Source organism: Triturus cristatus, chromosome 11, assembly GCF_964204655.1.
Source record: "Triturus cristatus chromosome 11, aTriCri1.1, whole genome shotgun sequence".
In the NCBI taxonomy this organism is placed as follows: domain Eukaryota; kingdom Metazoa; phylum Chordata; class Amphibia; order Caudata; family Salamandridae; genus Triturus; species Triturus cristatus.
In genome coordinates, this window is record NC_140594.1 from 624,884,875 (window position 1) to 624,909,158 (window position 24,284).

Sequence of the window (24,284 nt, forward strand, 5' to 3'; positions counted from 1 at the left end):
TTTGTTGCATTTTAATAATCAATCCATTATTTTTATATCAAACACCAATTGTGTGTTATAGCGCCCGAGACAAAGTCTGACCCTCCAGTGGGATATATATGTATATATATGTATATATATATACACACACACATATATATAATTATATAATGTGTCTTCACAGTTGTAGCCTCAGTGACTCAGTGATTACATCAGTGACACTCTTTTCACTTTAAAGATAAGAGTGGTTGTTCACGAGCCTCAGATCGCCTTAGTCCATAGAGCTGTGCAGTAATGGATATAACCTAACTTTTGTGATGCTCAACCCTAAAATGTTGTTCATTCAAAAAGATTTCCCCCTTTGGGACTCCAAAGTACTCCCCCACACTAAATTATGTACGACTCCAACAGCTGCATCAAACACTTGTTGCAAGATGGTTGCACATGGAGCTATACTTGGCTTCACACACTGTAGTGCTGTCCAAGAGTTATTTTGTCCAACCGTGGGTAGTATGTCACATTTTGACTTCATTAGCATTCAAACATTATGTCTGTGTTTTGAAAGCCTTTATCTCATCTGGACTAGGTTAAGGCAATGGCATCTATGAGGCTTTTCTTGCCTCTTCTATATGCCACCAACAGTACATTCAAAATAGTCCTACGAGTGTTCTCTTTGCAGTCGAGAAATTTGACAATTTCCCCCTTTTTGTTCCCTTCACTGGTTGCCTGTCCAGGAGCAGATGAATGTCAAAGCTCTTTATATTCACAGACCCTTCTATAAGTTTGACCAAATCCTCGAAAGTAAGAATTATTTTGAATATCAACCTGTTCACATGTTGAGGTCCATCAAAAAATCCCTTCTACAGATAAGGACATTGGTGGAAATGAGAATTGGTAGCAGAGCTTTGTAAGTTTAGAGAGTTAAGTTCTGGAACATAACAACATCTAAACATAACACTTCTGTCAGAATGTGCAATATAAGAATTAGCCTTAACTGATGTTTCTTGAGTCTGTATACAGTAAAAGCCTGCCGCAGTGGTGGTTAGATGCACCTCCCTTCCAGCACATGCTTTTACACCCATCCCGCTATTGGCCCCCCTCAGACCCTTTACATACTGTTTGCATTCTTGTCTTCTCGGATCATCCACAAGTTCAGGAGGGCTACGCTCTGCTCCAGCAGGGAGTTTGGATTCTCCACCCGGATCCTGTTTATTTCATCCACCCCAAACTGCAGTTCCCGGGCCAGCTCTGCACAAAGAGTGAGATAGGAAAGCATTGCTGTACGCACAAAATATTTATTCCGTGCATAAGAACAGTTAAAATACAACATTCAGGAATTAGGCACCAGCAGCAACCAAGCCCTAAGTAAATGTGAGTATTGTAGGTGTTGACTACACTGCAGGCAGTGGTGATAGCAGAGATACATTGCAGGCAAAAGGTGCACATTTTTAACGTGTTACAGACCAAGGTGACAATTATGGACATGTAGAGCAGACAGCGGGTGATGATTATAAACATACACCATAGGCACGAGGTGATGAGTACAGACATACAGTGCAGACAGGAGGTGATGAGTACAGACATACACTGCAGACAGAAGGTGATGAGCACAGTCAGTCATTGCAGACAGCAGGTGAATACAGATATACACTGCTGACAGTACATGATGATTGCAGATATGTACTCAATAGTTGGTGGTGAATGTAGACATACACTGTAGGCAACAGGTGATGATACAGACATTCACTGTATAGTAGGTGCTGCTTATAGACATAAATAAATCATTACATACCTTTGGTAACAATATTTCTCATAGATACATAATCTTCCCATTGATTCCAAAACATATGAATACCCTTTCAGGCTCCAGATTGGTCCAGAAAACTTTCCCCAAGCAACAGACCTGCAATGGTGGTGCATGCAGCTTCAGCCAAAACTTTGCTCATGATGACAGTGGAGCATGGTAAAAACTGACCAGGGTGTGTCAGTTACTAGCAATTTTTCCTTGCTACTTTGAAGCATGCGAAGAGGAACCAAGAGACGTATAGAATATAATGTGTTTATATACATCTAGATCTTTTTTTTTAGGGTGCTAACTCATTTAGGAGAAGAGAAACGGCAGTGAGGAATCTGCAGAAAGACTCTGTATCTACCAGAAATATATTTACTTACTCAAGGTAAGTAACTTTTTTTTCTGAGGGCTACATCTTCCTGCACATTCCTCACCTTATAAGTGAGTCCCAAAGCAAGACCTTCCTATGAGGAAAGATGGAGTTGTGGGTTAACCAAGAACCAAGGACATTATGCAACACTAATTTTGCAAAGTACCTGTCACTGCGTGCCTGAGCTGGGAAGCAGTAATGTTTGGCAAAAGCATGCAGGGGTGACCAATTGGCTGCCGAGCAGATGTCAGCCACTTGGGTGCCTCTGGAAGGAGCTGCGGAAGCAGCCACAGCTGTAGTCGAGTGGGTGGATATGCTCTCCTGAGAGTCATTCTTTGCCTAGGTAAATAGATCTTTAATAGAAGATGCCCCAATGCTAAATTGTACATTAGTTCACTGCCTTGCTATTCTTTGCATATGAGAGGGCACAAAGAGCTGACCATCCACTTTGTGCTGTTAAATGCAATTGATGTGATAGGACATGGCATATCTAAGATGCAATCTATATTAGTTTCAATTTACAAATTAAGTTTATTTAAGCAATTGGCTTTTACAATATTGCAGTAAATTAAATAATTACAGCAATACATTATAAACCTCCTTTTTATCACACAAAGATACTTAGCCAAGGTAAAAGCAATATCAACGGATGCCATCTTGCCTACTAGATTCTTTGCAAGGAAGAGAGTAACAATATTACATTTCACAAACAACAGGTGCATATCTTCTTCGCTGTTGTAAAAACAGAAAACAATCCAAGAAGATATTTTATATATGTAGCTTTACATTGATCCCACAAATACAACTCATTATTTGCACAAACCTGTGAAGACAGAGTTGTCAATGCCCAGACACAGACCATTAGAACCTCATTTTTAAGTCAAGTAACAGATAGCACAACAAAGTCAAATAGTACAGAAAAGATAAAGGTCAGCCTAACTAACCCATTGTTAGGGAGAGAGGATCTAGAGTAGACAACAATGGTCAAGTGACATAACTTTTTCAATACATGGATTGGAAAATTCCCCGAAAAGTGATACGGAGAAACATTTGCCAGGCATCAGACAACAGTGCTGTAAATTGTGATGCAAACTGACACTCTCCCTCCAACAGAGCTTTAAAGCAATACTTAAATAATTTGAGTTAGAGGTACATGTAAAGAATAAGCAAACATTAAAAAACAAGCTTCTATCAATAACGTCCACTAAGTCATCAACATTTCTAGCCTTATGGCCTCAAGCACGAACCAAGAAGGAAGCTTTAATAGCTTCTGAAGGTTCACCTCCTCTGTATTATCCCAATCAAGTGAGCTCCAATGCCAACTCTCAGCAGCATGGGGAATTACATTTCATTTAAAACCTTTCATGACTGGTTCACCTGTGCCAACCCAGCAAACCAAGAATCAAATATAAAAAGAGCATCTGATGAGGCGAGGGTAGCAATTTTTTAATAGTCAGACAGGTATTCCCTTTTAAATTATATGAGAACAGCAGTCCTAAATATCTATACTTGGAAAGCTGTTTCAATCTTGTCTCGTCTAACCACAGTTTTTACTGTGTGCAGAAAATATGAGAATTTGGTGCTTTCCTCATTAACAACAAGTTTATTAGTCCTACAATATTTTCCTAATAAGTTTAGTTTACGTTGTAGCCCAGCACAGGTATAATCCATGATTATTAAATCATCAGTACAGACCAAACAAGAAATATGCTTTACCTCTATTTCAGGGGAAAGGAGCTGGGATTCTGCAATATATCAGGATAATCTGTAAAATAAAGGCTGAAAAGGGACAGAGCCAATACACAGCCCTGCTTAAGACCACTGGCAAACTGAATAGGCTAAGACAGATGACCATCCAGATCAATTTCAACCTACACCCATTTATTACTGTCACAATTTTAAGATATTTAAAATACCTAAGCATGATGACAACAGTTTAGCTAAAAGGTGTGCCTGATCCACCCAATTGAAGGCTTCTCGAAAGTCTACGAAATGGCAGCATCACTCATTTGCAACTTCTATAGCTCAATCGGCAAGGAACCAATGAGTAAAACAATCTTCCAATGTAGAATGATTGGGATGTAAACACCCTTGTTTCCAAGGGACAATCCCTTTTGCAGACCACCAAACAAGACCTCTCTAAAAGCACTTTGGAGGAAACCAAAGTGCATCTGTAGTTCTGTGGAACAGTCCATTACCCTTTTTCAAGATCAATTTTATTGTCACTCCTGTCCATGAGTTAGTTAATGCCACAAAACAGATAGTCCACTGAAAAGTAAGCTAATATGGATGTCCACCACACCGGATAAAAAAACCAAGGATTTTTGCATGCACATTATCAGGATCCATCACTTGAATTAGTTTAATTGATTGAATTGGTTTAAGGATTTCCTGCAAGTTGATCATGGAAAACAAAACATCATGAACAACATATTCCGGTGGGACCTACATTTCAGGGTATACATTCTCACTCCATCTATACAAGGATGCCAACCAAATACATAAACCATGATTCTTCAGGCACCACACAAGTTGAGGATTTGTCTCCATACTATGGTTTAAAAGGCACAATATACACTGGATATCTCTCAACTGATCCATTCATTAGATCCCAATTACATCTAAAGTGGGCCTCGATCCTGTTTATGAAGCTCCTATACTTTGATCTTAATAATTTCAATTGATTCAAGAGTACTTTCCCTGAGTTCACCATGGAAATCAAAACATTATCAACAATATATTCCTGTGGGACTTCCTGGCACAATATAAATCCTTATTCTCTCTATAGAAGGAAGCCTAACATGTAACCAAGATTCTGCAGGCACCAGGTTGAAGTGAGAGAATTAGTCCCTATAGTTTGGTGTATAGAAGCCCAGAAGCACTGGATATCCCCCAACTTGATTATGCCATTCATTAGATTCCAATTTTGTCTAAAGCAGAGTTTCTTCCTATCTTTCAAAACACCCTCAAACTTTGATTTTAAGAATCTAAGCGAATTCAAGATTATGGAGTTGAAGCACCTTTTGTGGGTACAATATTTTGCCTGAGCCATTGATTTAGTTTTTTTTACAAAATGAGTAAAACAACTCCCTGCAAGCACTTAATTCACAGTTCTTAACATCAGAGCTTGTTCCGGATTTAAACACTAAAGTGATAGTCACAGCCTCCTCTCATATTATATATTCATACTAACTAATCGGGTTCTCAAAATTAACAGCATCCTTTAAAGGGAAGTACAACTGGATTTGTGACATGCTGTTTAGAGACTCTTTCCTTATGCAGGCTCACATCCTATGAGGATACATTAACAGGATAGGCAGGGTACCTTAGACGCAATTGGCACAGTATTTACAGAGTCCATCAGTTGCCAGTGATCACTGTTTGGTGCTTCATTTTGAAAACCAACCAAAGTATTCCAAAGAAAGGAAAATGTAACCAGTAGATTGAATTCTCACCACAAATGTAAATGCATTCTTATCTGGAATATTAGTATCATAGCAGCCATTAGTCCATGTTGTGCTAATAGAGCACCAACAGCCCTCACACTCCCAGAGTGATTGAAAGAATGAACTCTAACAGCCAAAATACTCAAATTCTAAGTCTTTGGCATCAGGACCTTATCTGATGGCAAAGGATGTATTTTCAAGTCGAGATCCTTCACAACATTACCCAGCGATGAGGGAAAACAAGACCTAAAATAAATTAGGTCCTTATCTAATAACTCCAGCTGCACTGAGATTGGTGGATCTAGTGGGATGTATAGGTTAATAAGAATAAACTTGACCACACCCTTCATCCACTTTCAAGCACTACTTTACAACCCAGAGCCCAAGGGCATTTCATATTTAAATGTACTAACGCTTTCATGTGTGTTTTGTAGAAAAGAACGACAGTAAACCCTCGGCGGCCTACCACCATTTTCACTGTAGGTCTCCTTTGAAACTACAACAAAACCATTAAGGTCTGGGCAATTCCACTGCCAAGTTTCCTGGAATTACAATTTCAAAGTGAATGCCAAGATTGTTAACATTTTCTATCCTCATTAGTGCTCTGTACTCTTGGATATTCCTGGATAACAGAACCAGACTGCATGGGGGCCCATCCATCTAAGGAAACTCTTTGAACCCATCGGATCTAAATTTGAGTGTATAGAGGGGAAAGCTAGGGACTGAATTGTAAAATTGGTCCTGGTTTTACAAGTAGGGTGGGGGTTTGGGTAAATGTCAAATAACTATTGTAATAACATCCCAAAATCACTATCTGTCATATTGGGTCTTAACGTACTTTTAGGACCCCTACTCCTAGCATCTATAAAGATCTGACAGTTTACTAGCTTCAAATGGAACATTAGAGCAGGGGCCAAGATTGACAGCTGGGGGTCCTTGAGTAGGGGCAGTACTAGTTCCAGATCAGCTTGGGCTAAATTCTCATCAAATTTGATTTAATTTCTTACCAGTATTGAGTACAGCAATGCTTTTGTACCTTGCTTGTTCTGTACAGTTAAAAAAAATTGATACATCTTCCTTCTCTACTTGTTGGTGGAGATAACACCAAAATGCAAAGCTAAGCCATCAAAATTCCAACCCACAGAGGAACCTGATTTTGCCACCAGGAAGGTAACCTTCCAAAGGCTCAACTTCTCTTTCTGTTTGCTGGACTAAAGATTTTGCTCATCTGTTTAGATTAACTGATTCAAATTAGTTAAATCTCTATTTGGGGTGAGAACTGTTTTTTGGGTGAAGTCCTCTACATGGTCTGTTCGCCGAAGACCAACCCAGGAAAACCTGATACAAAAAATTCTAAAAATTCACTAGGAGTCAGTTTTAGGTGCTCACAATCTTTGGTATTTCAACCTTCTTTTTACTGCTATAATAGTTTCGGGGACATATATCTCACCCTTTTTTACTTGTAAGGATCTTTTACACTTGCCCAAAGAGTGCAACCTCTTTCCCTGAGTCTTCCTATGAGTGTATCTCAGTCTCAGTGAGCCGGAAGCAAAGAATTTCCCAGTTGCTTGCCTCCGGGAAACTACTAACATAGGTTTGCAAGAAATATATGTTGCTGCCAAGAGGTCAGCATACAGAGGTAGGTTACTGAGGAATCATCCTTGGCAAGTCCAATTATATCCTGTGACACTGAGAAGGCACCATGTTTTTACAAAGTAGATTTAAATCTGATGGGATACTCTAAAAAACTATAGTAGTACAAGTGTCTCTAACGTGCTCTGCAGAGTCTTCTACATTGAAAGTAAAATATCCAGCATTACAGCGGAAGAAGAGGGAACCGCTGAAAAAGGCGTATTAGATAAATTTAAGCCCCACTCTTCCCTAACGAGCCATCATTAAAGACTATCTTAGATCCCATTCAAGACAAAAGTAAGGTGAATATGACCAACAAAGGGCACTGTCTCCCTGAGAAGAGTGTGGCAGAAATCCAGCTTCTTCCTGCAGCCCACTCTGCCACTCCCTACCCTTTTGGGCCTGAGAAGATGGACAGTCAAGCTGTTTATGAGAAGGGCATGCCAATTTGCTTTAATTGAGTGGAGTTTGCAGTTCAGAGCCTACTCCTTTTATTGCTGAAGTTTCTAAATTTGACCCTAAGGCTGGCAATTGCTCCAGGGTATACAGACGGTTTATAGAATCTCAAAGATCTTATAGCACACAATTAATTGTGAACAGCTGGAAAAACAAGCAAGAAGCTTATCCCTTGACCACTGGACCAGTCGACCCATTAGTAATGCACTTTGCATGGTAACGCATCCGCACAATGGCTTTATAGAAGAGAAGTGGGGATGAGTCATGGAGAGACTATCCAGGCAATTGCAGAAGCAGCACCGAGCCTCTCACAGCCCTGAAAAACACTGATGCAATGGACAGTATATCCAGGGAACAGCACCGCCAGAAAGGGTTTTGAAAGACCACATCAGCACAAGGCTTTGTAGAGGAGTAGGCGGGGATGGGCCCAGGTAAGTCTATCCAAGTAATCGCTGAGGTAGCACTGAGCCTCTCAACCCCCACTAGTAAAATACAAGTGCAGTAATGGTCACTTGATCCAAGTAACAGCCCATGCAGAAAGGCTTTTCAAAGTTGCATCCATGTGCTGGACTTTGTAGAGGAGCAGGGAGGAGGGGCCAAGGCACGCTAGTCCAAGTGGTCACTGAAGCAACACTGAGCCTCTCAACCCCCAATAGTGAAGTGCAAAGGCATCAGCAGCCAGTTCATTCATGTAACAGCCAGGGCAGAAAGTTGTTTCAGCACTACCTTCATGTTGCCCAGATACAAGCCAGCATCAGTGTAATAGTGGAGAAAGAGGTTGTCAGGCTCTATGTCATCATCTTCTATCTAGCAATAATCCTTTTTAGGCAATTTAAGGGTACTGGAGTCAGTGCCAAACAATTCTACCATCCAGCAAATCTTCATGCCCTAAGAAGGTGTTCCACCAAAAGCCTGTCATTAAAATATGCCTTTGCTTCCTCCTACACCACATATCTAATCTCAGCAAACTCTGAAGGCTTGTAGTCTGCTCGAGGGAAGCGCCTATGCAATGCTGAAGGAGGCTCCAACCAAATAAGAGATAGCACAACAGCAGACATTGACCAGTGGCAGCTGGCAACAATTGAAAGTGGTGAGGCGAACAAGCTATCACTGAGAGAAACCAACAATGCCTTTAGGCTCAGTAAAAAAGCTGTCAATTGTGGCTTATTATAAACACTGTTCATAATGATCTACAACTGACAGCTCTGTGATTGATGCTGAAGGCCAACTTCCCAAACCAATCCAGACGCTGCTCTCATGCTGTTAACCAGCATGAGAGAAGCTCCAGGACTGGTTGGAGCAGGTTGGCTCACCGCTCCCTCAGGCACTGGCAGCCTGCTCTCCACCCAGCTGTCTAAGACAGTGTGGTCTGCAGAGGTTTCAAATGGACATGTCAGGCTGGCCCTCGCAAGACAGCCAGCCAAAGTGACATGCGCACTTTAAACTAGTGTAGCCAACCACCACGCATCCCTGCTGCCAATCTGTAGCAATGGGCCACCCTCATACTCATTTCGGGCTGGCAGAAGAAAAAATAAAAAGGCGATAAAGTCATTTATTACCATTTTATGTTCCACTTTTGGTACACCCACAACAGGGAGGGGTGACACTCAGCCCAAATGGAGGAGCCGCCTCAGGTTTTGACTTTTTCTTAGGCACCACATTTGGAAGTACGCATGTTGTAGGGGTCACAGCCACCATAGTCTTCATATCTGCAGTACTGTGCTGACCCTTAGGGAGTGGCCTAAAGGTAACAGAGGCTGTCCTGAATAAGCCCATCATTGTTGTCTGGAAGGCATTGACCTGCGCAAGGTCTACCGATGGAGATGGGAACTCCAGTCTCATCTTTTTCAACATTGGAACTTTATCAGATGATGAGGAAGAGTCTGGCATGAGGTACTGTTGATGAGACTCCAGATGATACCCCAGAGCTAATATGTGCGCACAAAAAAGGAAAAAGGGAGGCATGGGGAAATTTACTCCTGTGTTAAAAAGATAGTAATAGGTACCCTTTAACTTTTATGGTATTATTATAGTAGTATTTTATAACGTATCTATACAAATGTGTGTGTGTGTGCGCACAGGAGTGTGTGTGTGTGTAGCTACACACATTTTTTTTGTGTGTGCGTGTGTGTTTGTGCAGCTACATAGATATATGTATGTGTCTGTCTGTTATAAATACTACTGTAAGATGCATTCCAGAAACGTTTTAAGGCAAGGCCAAATAGGGCTTTGGGCCAGTGCCCTCTGATTAAGCTTTTGTAATTTTCCCAGACTGTCTAGAATTTGCAAATAATCAGTTTATTTACTTGCTGTCTATTTTTTAGCTAGTGCGGGCTGATTCTGGTTAGATTCAGCAAGCACTTTAAGTTTTAAGAGTTCATAGTCCCAGTTTAACTGCACAGCCCTTGACTTAATGCAACAAATGCAACTTACTGTGCAGTGCAAAGGGACATTTTGGGCTCCCTTAGGGACTATATCGGCCTTGTTGAGGTGCTGCCAGACTGGTGCGAACCTATTGCTACATAACTCTAAATACCAGTTACAGGCAGGGCTCCAAACCACACATCGTGTGTGAGTAGATGGATTGGTCGGATCACTAATCTGTCTGCTTTTCTGGTACAGTCCAGCTGGAGACTGCTTTGCCAAGGTGGAGCCCGAGGGCAGGCCACATGGCAACGTGCAATGCAGAGCTGTGTTATATGCTCTCTCCATGACTACATTGTCCATCTGGTGCCGCTACTGGGGGAGTGTGATCATAATCTAGTGCCACCTGATGCAGAGTCCCCATACAGCTGAGACAGGAGAGTAGTCAACATAAAAAAATACTATCTGTAGGCACAAGCCCAAAGTGAGGCACTAGTCCACATGCAGCTACATTGTTCACACATCTAGCCTTTTAGCTTCTGTGTTGCTGACCAGACAGTGAGACTGTTTGTTCTAGGGTTGGTCTCAGATGGTGGCTGGCCGAGGAAGAGGGTTGCCAAGGATCCAATCATAGTTGTCAAGGGCGTGAATGAGCCAAAAATGGATAATAAACAAGACACAAATTATGTGGCAGTGTCGAGTAAATTATGCGTTAAGAAAAGGTAGATTTTGCACCAAAATGTGGCACACTTTGTGACAGTATTACTTTATTAGTTTGACATTTTTACGCTGCCTGGGCATTGGTTGTGCCTCATTAGTACCAGTTTAACACACAAATATCGCACTAGGCAACAGAAAGGTGACCAGTTAACCTTTGCAAAGCGCCTTCCATTGTGCTGCAATGTGTTGATGAGTTTTTAGTAACTTTTGAACGGTTTAACCTAGAAAAAAATATTTAAATAAAAAAAATCTGCTGATTATGCAGGAGATGATGAATTAAGTGGCAAATGCAGCAAATCTATATTTTTGCAAAAAAATGCACAGCCGCAAAATCGCATAATTTCAGTGTCCCCGATAATAAATTCAGAGTTGTTCTGTGCGGTGGGCTCCAAATTTTGTTTCGCCCAGGGCCCCCGAAATCCTTAAGATGTCCCTGAAGCATTGTAAAGTACAGTGTGGTAAAACATCATGGTCCTAGTATATCTGCAAAGTAATTTCCGCACCGTAACAAAACGCATTGTTACAACTGATATTCTGGTAAACCACATGAAGATGTCAATGAGGTACGAAAAAGGCATTTTCTTGTGGAATCTGCGACAGGATTTAAACCCCCAGATTTTAGTAGGAGACATTTGCCCTAATCGTATCAAATTGCTGAGGAATTCAGTCGGTGAAGTGTTGAGAGAACTCTCAGTCTGCATCGGTGAGGCCTGGAAAAGCAAGAACCGGCGCCAGTACTCTGGCTGATGGTAAATATATTGCGATAAAGTATACAAAAAAGTGGTGAATGGAAAGCTTGAATTAATGTCAACCACTGGTAAGTACTCGGGCCACATTCCGATTCATAATTATTTTGCACACCATGTCACCTCCAGTTTGGATCCTCAGTTTGGATCCAAGGCAGTTATTCCTCATGGGAGGGAAAAACTTGTGATCACTGAAAAATGGTTCGTTATGTTCAAAGCTATTTTGTGTTTTCAAAGGCTCAGATTTGCAAAATCGAATCATTTGAGACTGCTAAATAGTTTTTGGGGATGTTCAAAACCCAAGTGGTGATTCAGTAAGTTATTACCAAATAGCAAAATAGGTTTGCAATTACATAGCGAATTGCAAATAGAAAGCGGCGTGTTAAAGACGTCCCTTCCAATTTGCGAATAATTATGGTATGTTCCTATGGTTTGCGACTGCATTTATACACGCAAATCATTGATAGGTTACCAACACCTCAAAGGAGGTGGTAACCTTTTGCATGCAAGAAGGGGTCCCTTAGGAACTCTTTCCCGTTTGTGTATGTTGTATTACACATTTTGTAGGGCAGACAGCGGTCCCTGGAACCACTGCTTGCTCATAAAAATAGTTTTTGAAACTCTTCTTTACGGAAAAAAAGTTATGCTTTAAAAAAAAAAACATTGCTTTATTTAAAAGCAATTACAGACATGGTGTTTTAAAAACCAAGTAATTATGCTTTACATCTCTATAACAACCAATCCAGCAGAGTTTTCAGCTACTTAATGACAATGTGTGTCATGTCATATCAAACAATAATCCCCTACCACATCCCCACCCCCGCTTGTCGCTCGGTAGTGTACCCAATAAAGCAACTTTATACTGGTTTACATGGTCTTTTTAGGTGTCACATGGTATTCCCCCTCCAAACTTTTCCCTGCAACTGTAGTGGGGACTGGGTACACTTGGGGCAATCCCCCCGTCATCAGAGCCATCTTCCCCTTCCACGATCTGTTCCCCCTTGAGCTCTGTTATCATATGGCCTGTAGATCCTTGTCAAGCTTTTATCTGTTCTCACAAATTTCATACGGACCCGCTCCACTGTAACCCATTCATGCATCTCTCTCAACCAGCTTTCACTCTTCAGAGGTCTAGGAAACAGCCATGCTATAGCAATCCGGCGTATTGCCAACACAAGACCAAGCAAGATAAACCTTCTGCTCAGTTTTTTGCCCTTAGGTGAGGGTAGTAAGCCTAATAGTACCTGCCTGATCTCCTCAGGCACCAACCATCCTGTGGCTTTCCGCAGGCAAGCGAGACCTCCCCCCAATAAGCGCAGAGTGCCCAGCATGTCCAGACCATATGCAGAAAATCTGCTGTGTTTCCTCCACAACTTGGACATTCGCCTTTACGAGCAGAGTATATGATGTACAGTGTTCGATGACTGAGGTATGTCAGATGAACTATACTGAATTGAAGGAGCTTAAAACGCGAGTTAGAACTCACTGTTCGTACCCTCTCGTGTACTTTCTCCCATTCCTTATCGGTCAGGGGTTCTTCTAATAACCTTGTTCATTTTGTATGCACCTGGAGCTCTCCTCCCGGTAGATCCTTTTGTATTGCCCTATAAAGGTGCAATATTAGTCGTCTGCCCTGTGCCATATCCAGCAATACAGATAGCATCTTAGTGCTAGGGGGTTCTTTAGGAAATGTTGGCCAAATTTCCCTTTCCACACTTGAAATTTTCTCATAATGTAGAAATTGACCTGTCCCCAAGTTAAAGGTGTCTTCTTCCTCGTCGCGTGTGATAAATCTGCCCTTTGCATACAAGTCACCCAATGTAAGACATCCCCCTTCCTTCCACCGGTTCACAGATATTGAATCAGTTATGCATACAGGGACACAGTGCCCATATAAACATATCCTGCGCAAAAGGTGCCCATTTTATCACCCGTCGCACTACCGTATCCCACACCATGGCCACATGATGCACCACATATGGGGTCAAGGGGGAACGCCCTTTCCAAGCATCAGTAACTACGATAGTGGGCAGCCCTGATGCGTACCCAGCAACAGACTTTTTTCCCCAATTATCGTCGCTATCTAACCAATGAATTGCATGTTGCAATTGGGAAGCCATGTAATAGAACTCAAGGCAGGGCACCGCCAATCCTCCTCTAGCCCACGCTCTCTGCAGTGTCACCAGCTTCACTTTTCTCTGTCTATTTCCCCACAGGAGGTCTGTCACCACAGCATCTAATATTTTAAATAATGCCATGGTATCCTATATATGGAGTTCTGCAACATCGGGGTACGATAATAATTTTCACTATTGCGACTCTGCCCATTAAAGATAACGGTAGCTCCTCCCAAATTTGTACAGAGCCTTTAAGACCCTCGATCACTTTCCGATGTTAAGATCCAGATAAGTGGAGGCATTATTTGCCATTCTTATCCCTAGGTATCGCGTCCCCTCCCCCGTCCACGGCAATTCCAGTCGTGGCAGCTCCGCATGCATCGGCCATGCCAGGCGTCCAATGGGAATTAATTTAGATTTCCCGGGATTTATATAAAGACCAGAGATTACTCCAAATTGGCGCATCACTTAAAGGAGCGCCGGGACTGAGTGCTCCGGCTGCCATAAATAAATCAGCGTGTTATCGGGGTAGAGAGAAACAACGTGATTGTCTCTCCCAGGTGGATCCCCTATGCTTCCAATACTTTCTGTAGAGTGGCTGCCAGAGGCTCCATAGATACTGCAAACAGCAGAGGAGACAATGGGCATCCTTGACGTGTGCCATGACACAGAGCAAGCTGTTTGGATACCGCCCTACTGATTTGCTGGCCACCATCCCCTGTAATGGCAGCGATTAGTAGTGGGTCACAATTTATAACCTACCTCATCCATGTAAATGAGCTAGGCCAAATTGCAACCCCTACGAATTGGAATTTTGCAAACCAGCATGTTTGAACGTGTTATTTCACAAAAAACAATGCATTCGATACAAGTTGGTGTGCAAATTGCAACCACTTTTACAGAATGCATTGGCAACATAAGGCCTTGGTGTGGGTATCCCCAATCCAAATTCTGCAATACTCTTAATGAGGGGTGCGTGTGTTTTAAAAAAAAAATAATTTAAGAGTTTTATATGGCGTGAACTAGACCCGAAGATATCGGGTATCAGAGCGCTTTACATAGCACCAGTTTCATTACATGAGAACACATTCATTTTTTTGTTAGGCACGGGGAGATTAAAGTATTTGCCCAGAATCACAGGATGTTGAGCGTCGTTGCAGAGACTCGAACCTGGTTTCCCAAGATCGAGCTCGGCCGCTCTAGCCGTAAGGCTACATCTTCTCCCCAAGTTAACTTGAGAGCTAACTTGAAACTTAAGAGCTACTTTCCTTGGCTTGGGTTCTAAATATAAATTTAAATCTGGTACCGCAAGTGTCAAACCAAGTAGCCACTTCCACACTGGATGGTTTCGTAGATGGTGCTCTAGAAGGATAGAACTGACATGTTCCACCATGGCTCAACTCAACTAATGGTATTTGAATAAGTGGCACTCCCTGATGGCAGATTTGTTGGGCGATGCCACTGCCATGTGCTGTGACAGATGTGCCTTTTTAAAAAAAAATGAAAATGCGTGTGTCTGTCACTGACTGTTAGCAGTGCTGTTCCAGCAATTTATTTTCTCCAAATTCAGACTTTTTGAATTGCTCCAAAGCAACCCCATAAAAACAGTCCCTCACACTCTAGTCACCAGTAAGTTGGACTATGGGAACACTCTGTAGGCCAGAAACACCAAACAACTAACCAGAAGATTACAAACCATTCAGAACTCGGGAACTAGAATTGTGCTCAACCTCTAACACAGAATTCACACCACATCTCAGGGAGCTCCACTGGCTCCCCAAACACAAACACACTCATTTCAAACTCTTCACACACACATTCAAGGCACTACGTAACTTATGCCAAACCTACCTGAACAGTCACATCTCCTTCCACTAACCACACAGACATTTCCGCTCTGCATGACTCCTACTTGCACACATCTCAAGCATACACAGAACCAGATCAGGAGGATAGGAGTTCAGCATGGGTTCTTTTATAGATTCCCTGCTTGAATTCATACCCGTCCTCAGACTAGGAACCCTTTGGTAGTAACAGGAGTTCAAAGTAGAGTCAGCCAAATCAGCAGGATAGAGAGCATGATGAAAGTAGAGATGACAATGAGGATGTTGATGAAGGTGGTCGAACGTCACCAATGGGGCATGGCGATCTGATCAAGATAGCAATGCAGACTCTATGATGTAGTAGAGACTCCAAGTGATCATGGGGATCATGACTCTGAACGGAACCAATTCATAGTCTCGAAATATGCGAGCCCAGAGCAGGCACACAGACTTTGGCCACCAGATGACATTGACAGGTTTAATGCTTTGATTGGGAAAGCATCTGAGTGCTTTAGCCTACCACCATCTGCAGAGGAGAAGTTGTGCTCCCATTTCAAAGTTAAGGAGAAATCAGAAAGAAGCACCTGCTCAATCCTTGGGCTAGATCACTAGTGGGAAGAAGGACTAAGTATGATGAAGAATCCAACAATGTCATTTGTAAAATTGGCAAGGATAGAGAAAAAACATAAGGTGACGGATACTGCCCTCGGATGCATCTTGATTCAGGTGAGAACAGATTCGGTAATATTAGCGGTAGCTCAGAGGAAATCTAGAAATCCATCGGCTCCTTGTAATGTGCCTACAGATAAGGAAGGCAAAAAAGGGAACATAATGGGAAAATTGCACATTCAGCTGCGATAGCAGCAAGATTTGACAGGCAGGTATGGAGTAATAAGTCACAGTTCACTGAGAAGCCGCCTGACGAAGATAAAGAGAAGGAAAGTGCAATATTGAAGGATGGAGAGCAGGTGTCCTCTTCGTTGATTGATGCAGCAAAGGATCCATCCACATGTGCATTCAGACAGATTGGCAATGCAACACTGATGAGAAGATATGGTTGGCTTAAAAGCACATCCTTCAGGACAGAAGTTCAGTCTAGTGTATGGATATGCCATTTGATGGGAGTAACGTTTTTGGAAAAAAGGTGGATGAAACATTACAGGCAAAAAAAGCAGTCACACAGACTTCTCGGTCTTTAGGAATGCTACAAAATAGACAGCAGTCTAAAAGTTTCAGAAGACAAAATTGGAAAAGAAGGTCGCAAGGATCGTTTTTTCGCCCCAATAGACATTATGGCGCATAAAGGCACAATGGGTCATATGGCCAGCAAATGCAGCAGGGACAACAGAGAGGACAGAGTTACAGGCAAGACAGAAGGAGAAGAGGCGACCAGTCAGAAAAATATGACATTAAAGGAGGCAGAACGTGACTTGCCAAGCAGCAATTACTCTGACAATCAACTGGCGGGTTTTGGATATTGTCAGACAGGGACATGCTCTAGAGTTTGTGGAAGAACCACTGTATACATCAGCAGTCACAGAGAAATACAGGCATTTGAAGGAATTGAAAAAGGAAATAATACAACTATTACAGAAAGAGGCTATCAAAAGAGTACTAGTAGAGGAGGAGATCATGTGATTCTATTCTAGATTCTTTCTCATATGAAACAAATCAGGACACTGACGTCCTATATTAGACTTGAGAGCTCTGAACAAGTGTATAAGGAAAGAGAGATTTAGAATTATAGCATTGCAAGAGATTTTGCGATTAATAATGAAAGGAGATTTTATGTCCTCAATAGACCTGGAGGATGCTTATTTGAATTGGATGATACACAAGGGACACAGACAGTATCTGCAATTCCTGGTAGATGGACCAGTTCAAAGCCCTTCCTTTCGGGCTCAGGTCAGAGCCTCGAGTTTTCACCAAATACATGGCACCAATTGTGGCTTCCTTAAGGAGGCAAGGAAGTGTGATTTATCCGTATTTGGATGACTGGCTCATAAAGGTAGACAGCTTATTGAAGGCTCAATGAACTACCAAATTGGAAAAGGAGGTTCTTCAGAGGCTAGGATACCCCATCAATAGAAAAAGGTAATGGATGCAGCCAGAAAAGGAATTGGTTTTTCTGAGAGCAAGGATAGTGACAGAGAGCGGATAGCATACTCTTCGCAAGACAGAGTCGACAAGCTGAAGAGGCAGGTGTGTTTTCTGACAGGAAAGCGACAGTGAGAGTGCTCAAAGCTCTGCTAGTATTGATGTCATCTTGCATTCCGCTAATTCCGTATTTTTGACTAAGAATAAATATCATTCAGGAGCAGTTGGATGAGCAGTGGCAGATGTTGCAAGGAGGATGGGACAATATAGCCCAAGTAACACCTGGTGTGAAGAAACCATTGAGGTGTTGGAAGCAAGAGGAGAATATCTTCAAGGGTCAGAAACTGCATTTGGAGAAACCACAACTGTGTTTGACAATGGATGCATGCCTGTCAGGATGGGAAGCACATTTGAATGTAAAACAGATGAAAGGCATACAGACGGAAGAAGGACAATGGCACATAAATGTGTTGGAAATTAGGAAAGTGAGGCTAGCTCTAATAGCTTTTTTGCCCATTGTAACAAAGCAGCATGGTTTGGTCAGGACAGACAATACAACAACAATGTATTATATACAAAAGCAAGGAGGAACAAAATCAAGGCAACGTTTGAAAGAAGCACAAAACATGTGGAATTGGGCGATTTGGATCAGTGTTGTACTCTCAGCAGAGCTCGTACCAGGAAAGCGCAATGATGTAGTGGATTAGCTGAGCAGGCATTATGTAGAAGCTAACAAATGGGAGTTAGACAACAAATAGTTGAATTTGATATTTCACAGGTGGGGGAAAACAGAATGGGATATGCTTGCAACAGATCGGAATTCCAAGTGTGAGATGTTTGCAAACAGATGGTTTTGCACGGTACTCGAGAGAATGCATCTTCCATAGATTGGACAGGTAAATTTGTGCATGCATTCCCACCAATACCTTTGATCTCGAGAGTGTTGTGCAAGATAAGGAGAGAGAATTGCAAAGAGATTTTGGTGTCAATCTGTTTTCAAAGAACGAGGCACAAATACTTCACTACAACCCAGAAGTGCATCACCTAGCGGGACATTTTCACCGGCAGCTTTGGGGTGTCTGACCCCCTTGGACCTCCTTGACCTCAGGGGACTTCAATCTTCACCGTCCACAGCACCAGGAGGCACACATGCTGATTGTTGGCCCCAGAGGGGACAGGGCTTCCGCTGAAGCACTGAAAAGCACTTCTGCGATCCCGCTGTGCAGGGCATTTTTACTAGAAGCTTTGTGGGTCTGACCCGCTTGGACCTCCTTGACCTCAGGGGACTCCATCCCCCACTGTCCACAGCATCAGGAGGCGCACCTGTTGATTGGTGGCTCCAGAGGGGACGGGGCCTCCTCTGACGCGCTGAAAAGTGCTTCTGCAATATCGCTGCACAGGACATTGTCACTGGCAGCTTTGGGGTGTCTGACCCCCTTGGACCTCCTTGACCTCAGGGGACTTCATCGGGCAGGCCCGTCCTGCGCCTGTCAGCACCAGGAAGAGGAAGGGCCACCTCCCTTGGCTTTGTACTGTGAAAGTTTCACACCACTTTCTCCCTCTTGGGAAACTGTTGTCCCATCTTGCAACCTTACATCTGGTATCCAGTATTGTTAAAATGAGTAGGCGCAAAGTGACTGAGCCACTCCCCGGGAAAATTGTGAAAAGTTCCAGGATTGCCTCTGGTGAGACTGAAGAAAGACCTCTAGCTAATACAATGCTTGAGGGAGTTGACTCTTTCATTGAGGAGGCTGAATCACTCTTGGGGGAGGCTAAAGCTGTGGATGGCTCGAACCAAGTGGGCAAAATGGCACTGATTTTCTCACACATATGGAAGCTCAAATCCCCAATACCCAGCCCAGAGCAAAAAAAGCACAAATGTGCCTTCACCTAGTGAGGCCCCAAGGGCTAATGTGGCAAATTCCCCTGGAACCAATCCCTCCAAGTATGTGATAGTGCCACTGGAGCCAGTGATTATTTGCTCAAACAGGTACTCAGTCCTTGCGGACAACCATCAGTGCAATGACACGGAGGGGTCAAGAGGGGGGTCGAGGGAGAAGCCTGTGTAGCAAATAATGATCCAGGGGATAGCCATATTGTGCTTACGAGGCAGGGGGCTGATGGTGATATAGACATGTATATAGTTATTTCCTTAGTTAAAAGACTACACACAAAAGAAACTGAGTTGCGATTATAGCTGGTTGCTGTGTCAGCGGAGGTAGAGATGTTTAAACAATCTGAAGGTGCATATAGCGGCAAGACCAAAATAAACGGAAGAATAGTACTGTCACACCTGGCCACTTCTTCGCCGATAGAGCACATTTTGAGCTCCAATCCAACTCTGAGCTACGTCCTAGGCATACCCCCACCCCCCCACGGGCAACCCTTAGCTAGAAGGTGATGCATCCCACCCACTGAACCGATTTACTCAATTAATGGTAACGAAGACCAAGCTAGAATGGTGTCCCTTCCGCTCTATTTACAGCAAAAGGGCACCATGATAAGGGACCAAGGGGATTGCACTGGGGGATCGAACTGTGTATTTCTGACAAAGGTTCCAAAGCTTGCTAAACGGACGAGGGAGGAAGAGTATTCCCTAATAAACAAATGCACTTATTTCATACAATCTGTAGGAAACTGCTACACTGAAAATTCGCCCAGACATCTTGCATGCTTTCATTGAGATCAGATTGAAGGATCACAAAATGGTGGAAGGGTTTGTGGGCCTTCAGCTACGCAAAAACCCTCCAGCATACATATTAATGCAGTTTAAATTCAGACGACCACCACTTCCCTCCCCCCCTTCTCCTGCCATACTTCCCCCAATAGAGATCTGGGGTTGTCAATGGTGGATTGACTTAAAGATAGGTGTCATTCCACATCAACCAGAGAGGAAGAGCCTTTGGTTAAAAGCCCCGGAACACCCCATATATCTTTCTTGGCAGAGCCATGTATGTTTTCAAATGCCATCCAAGCTAAGAACTTGACTAGCATAAATATTTTGTCCTAGAAAGCTGCAGGCTTGCATTCCAAGCTGGGAGACCCCGCATGGGGTTCCTTTATGGACCAATTTGATATTTGTCTGCGCCATGAGACCTGGAACTTGGACCCCATACACAGGCCAGGATACGTACATTTTTTGTCCCTGATAGTTCAAATGGGAAGTGACTGAGCCACTCCCCGGTGGCCTTATTGTCTGGGAATGAACTTCTCTAAATGCCTCACTGAGTCCAATACCCATTCCATCCCCAGATACCCAAGGTATCAAAATTACTGGGGAGAGCAGCCTTGCCTGCACATAGTGCATATCCCACTATCGCACTCCTCTGACCTGATCCCATCAAGCAATAGGCGCAGGCTCAAATGGGCCAATATAATACCCAGACCAGATGTTTAATTGGCCATGAATAAAGCCCAAGTAGATGCCATAGAGATCCTAAGTAGTTTCCCAGTTTCACAGTCCCCTATTCAGGACATTGCAAATCCCCATGACAAGTCTTTTAAAACACTGGGGCATGCTTCATAAAGGAGCACTACAGGGCCAAACAACCTGCGAATGTAGCCTCTACATGGTACAACAAAGACTGTAGGAATGCAAAGCGCGAGTTACACTTAGCTCTGAAGGATGGGAATGCTGCATATATTAAAAAGGAAACTATACAAGCAGACCCAGACAAAAGCGTGTAGTAGTTGGGATTCCCGGATTTGGGAGGAGATATATGAGGCAAGTAAATCAAGAAATACGAAGGGATTTTGGCAGCTGGTCGCCAACAGAGCTCAGAATGCTAGAGACCACCTGACTAACTCTATCCCCTCTGAGATGTGGTATAACCATTTTGTGGATCTATTTGACTCTTCCCCGATGTGCCTGATAGATCCTGGATTACACCGAGCTCACCATTTTTAAGCTTTGAACAGAGCGAGTCCTTAAGCGTGATTAGCTGTGTCGGCCTGGGGAAAGCAGCGGGCTGAATGGAGTCCTGGGAGATCTCTTCCGCTCAGACCCAGATAACTGGGCTACATCTATTTATAAACTCTTGTGTGCACTACTCAAGGGTTCAGAGACCCCCCCTAGGAGGCAGCTGAGATTGTCCCAGTGTACAAAAAGGGCTCCAGGGATTCACCCCTAAATTACAGACCAATAAGCCTGATAGATGTTATTCAGAAGGTTTTCTACTGGCAAATGCTAAACAATCTAAACAATTGGATAATGAGCATGAGGCACTATCGACTTTTTCACGCAAGCTTCCGGAGTGACATAAGTACTATTGACCAGGTCTTCAGATTTATGACAATATACTGGAAGAGGTTAATCCTCCAGAAATCACACTTATATTCGGTCTTTGTGGACCTTAAATCTGCTTTTGACATGGCCCATGGCAATAAACTCTGGGAGGTTTTAAAACATAATGGGGTTCCCTTGACCTGATGAGCATTTTGACGCGTTTACACCAAGATAGGTAAGCACAAGTTTGCTGGGGCTCTCTGGGTAAGCTAACAAGATGTTTTGAGATACACAAAGGGATGCAACAGGGAGGTGTACTCGCCCCAACTTTATTTTCTCTGTATCTCAATGATGTGGTGGCCTACCTGCAGGATTGCGAGAGTGGCGCCCTTAGGATTGCGGGTAGTAAGATTACCCTGCTCTTGTTTGCAGATGACACCTTGTTGGTGTCTAAAGCTCCAATGGGCCTGCAGACTTTTGTTGATTGTTTTGCGGCCTTCTGTGTAGAGAAAGGGCTTGTAATAAACCATGCAAAAAATAAATTTATGACCATCAACCCACATAAGTCTTTCAGGGGATCCATCACCATTGTGGGAAGAAACCTAGACAGAGTAGCATAATCTGACTATCTCTGCATCATGCTCACCTGTTATATACTATGGTCTCCCTAGGTCAAGAAGAGTAGTGTGAACTTATGTCACTATGTGTTTGGGATACAGAGAATGTATTGGGACTCGAACACTAGGCAGATTTCACCAGCATTTAGGGTATACAGCATGAAGGCTGAAGCTAGCACCCTCTATGGAGTAGAGTTGTGGGGCTACGCAGGGCTGCCTAGTTTGGGCATAACTGAAAACAACTTCGTAAAATCCTTGGTAATCTCCCAAAAAGTACACCCATGCTACCTTTATGGTGGGATCTGGGTGTCACACCTTTTACCCACAAAGCACAGTTAAGACCCGTCACATTCTGGCGGAGGCCTAAACTTACGCAGGCCTTATTGGAGTATCACAATGCTCTTAAAGAAATAGTTGATGTTGATAAGAATTGCAGGATACATTGGGTATGCTCTACCAGGGACACTTTGCACCAGATTGGCCCTGGGGATCACTGGAGAGACCACAGTTTCATACTAAGTCTATCCAGGGATACTCTCACAAATGGGCCCGGAGTAATGGGAAACAAGGAACCCTTACCACAGCCTTTCTGGACCTGAAGCACAAGTTACTTACCTTCGGTAACGATATATATCTGTAAGAGACATTAGTTAGTGATAGATTCCTTACCTTAGAATATCCCCAGGCGTCAGACTGAATCTGGAAAGTTTTCGTCAGCAGTTCCCTTGCGAGTCGGAACGTGGCGTTGTGCGGCTCCGCGTCCATCATAGGCGTCATGATCGGCGGGATGACGTCGCAGCAGCTATTTAGACACCGCCCTCGCGCGCTGACGTCAGTTCTGTACACGATTTTCCGTGCCAAGAACGCAGATCCATGCAAGATACTGACCACTGGTGCATTGAAACTAGGGCCCTGAAAGGGATGACCTTAACCCTAGAAATCAGTTCGCAGAATGGGGAGGATGGGTGGGGCGGTAAGGAATCTTTCACTAACTAATGTCTCCTACAGATATATTGTTACCGAAGGTAAGTAACTTGTGCATCTGAAAGAGACACGTTAGTGATAAGATTCCTTACCTTAGAATAGATACCCGAGCAATACCAACCCCGGTGGTGGGTCTGCGAACCAAGATCACACCAGAAAGTAACGGAGAACAGAACGGCCAAAGAAGCCGTCTCTCCGGACTTGACTGTCAAGGCAATAATGCTTAGTAAAAGTGTGCAGCGAGGCCCACGTGGCTGCCTGACAGATGTCTTGCAGGGGGACACAACGCCCCAATGCAGAAGTAGCTGCCGTCGCCCTGGTAGAATGAGCACGCAGCCCCACCGGAGGTTCCTTTTTAGCCAGAGAATAGCAGGCTTTGATACACAAGATGACCCACCGGGAGATAGTCCTCTTGTGTACAGCCCGGCCTTTCTTGGCGCCTAAGTAGCCAACAAAGAGCTGGTCATCCACCCGGAACTGTTGTGTGCGATTCAGGTAAAATGAGAGCGCACATTTTGGGTCCAGACGGTGGAGCCTCTCTTCCTCTCTGGGAGGGTGTGGAGGCGGAAAGAAAGTGAGCAAGGTAATAGTTTGCCTGATGTGGAAGGCAGTAACAACCTTTGGCAAGAAAGAAGGACGAGTGAGCAGCACAACCTTGTCCGTATGAACCAATAGAAAAGGAGAATTACAGGAAAGAGCCTGGAGCTCACTCATGCACCTAGCGGATGTGATGGCAACCAGGAAAGCAGTCTTTAAAGTCAGTAAAGGAAGAGGACAATTGTGAAGTGGCTCAAACGAACAAGTTACTTACCTTCGGTAACGCTTTTTCTGGTGGATACAGTATCTGCCTGTGGATTCCTCACCTTGTGAATATCCCCTGCGCCAGCAACATTTGGAAACTTTTGTAGCAGTCCAC

General features: G+C 43.4%; 1 protein-coding gene across 5 annotated transcripts in view; it reads right to left on the reverse strand.

Moving 5' to 3' along the window:
* Positions 1-24,284, reverse strand: part of ANK1 (ankyrin 1) — an 826,509-nt gene that overhangs the window by 202,059 nt on the left and 600,166 nt on the right. For all 5 annotated transcript variants that reach the window (XM_085634053.1, XM_085634051.1, XM_085634052.1 and 2 more), the window contains one exon: positions 1,096-1,227. In XM_085634053.1, the coding sequence (XP_085490179.1) occupies positions 1,096-1,227 (132 nt within the window). The remainder of the gene's footprint in view (positions 1-1,095; positions 1,228-24,284) is intronic.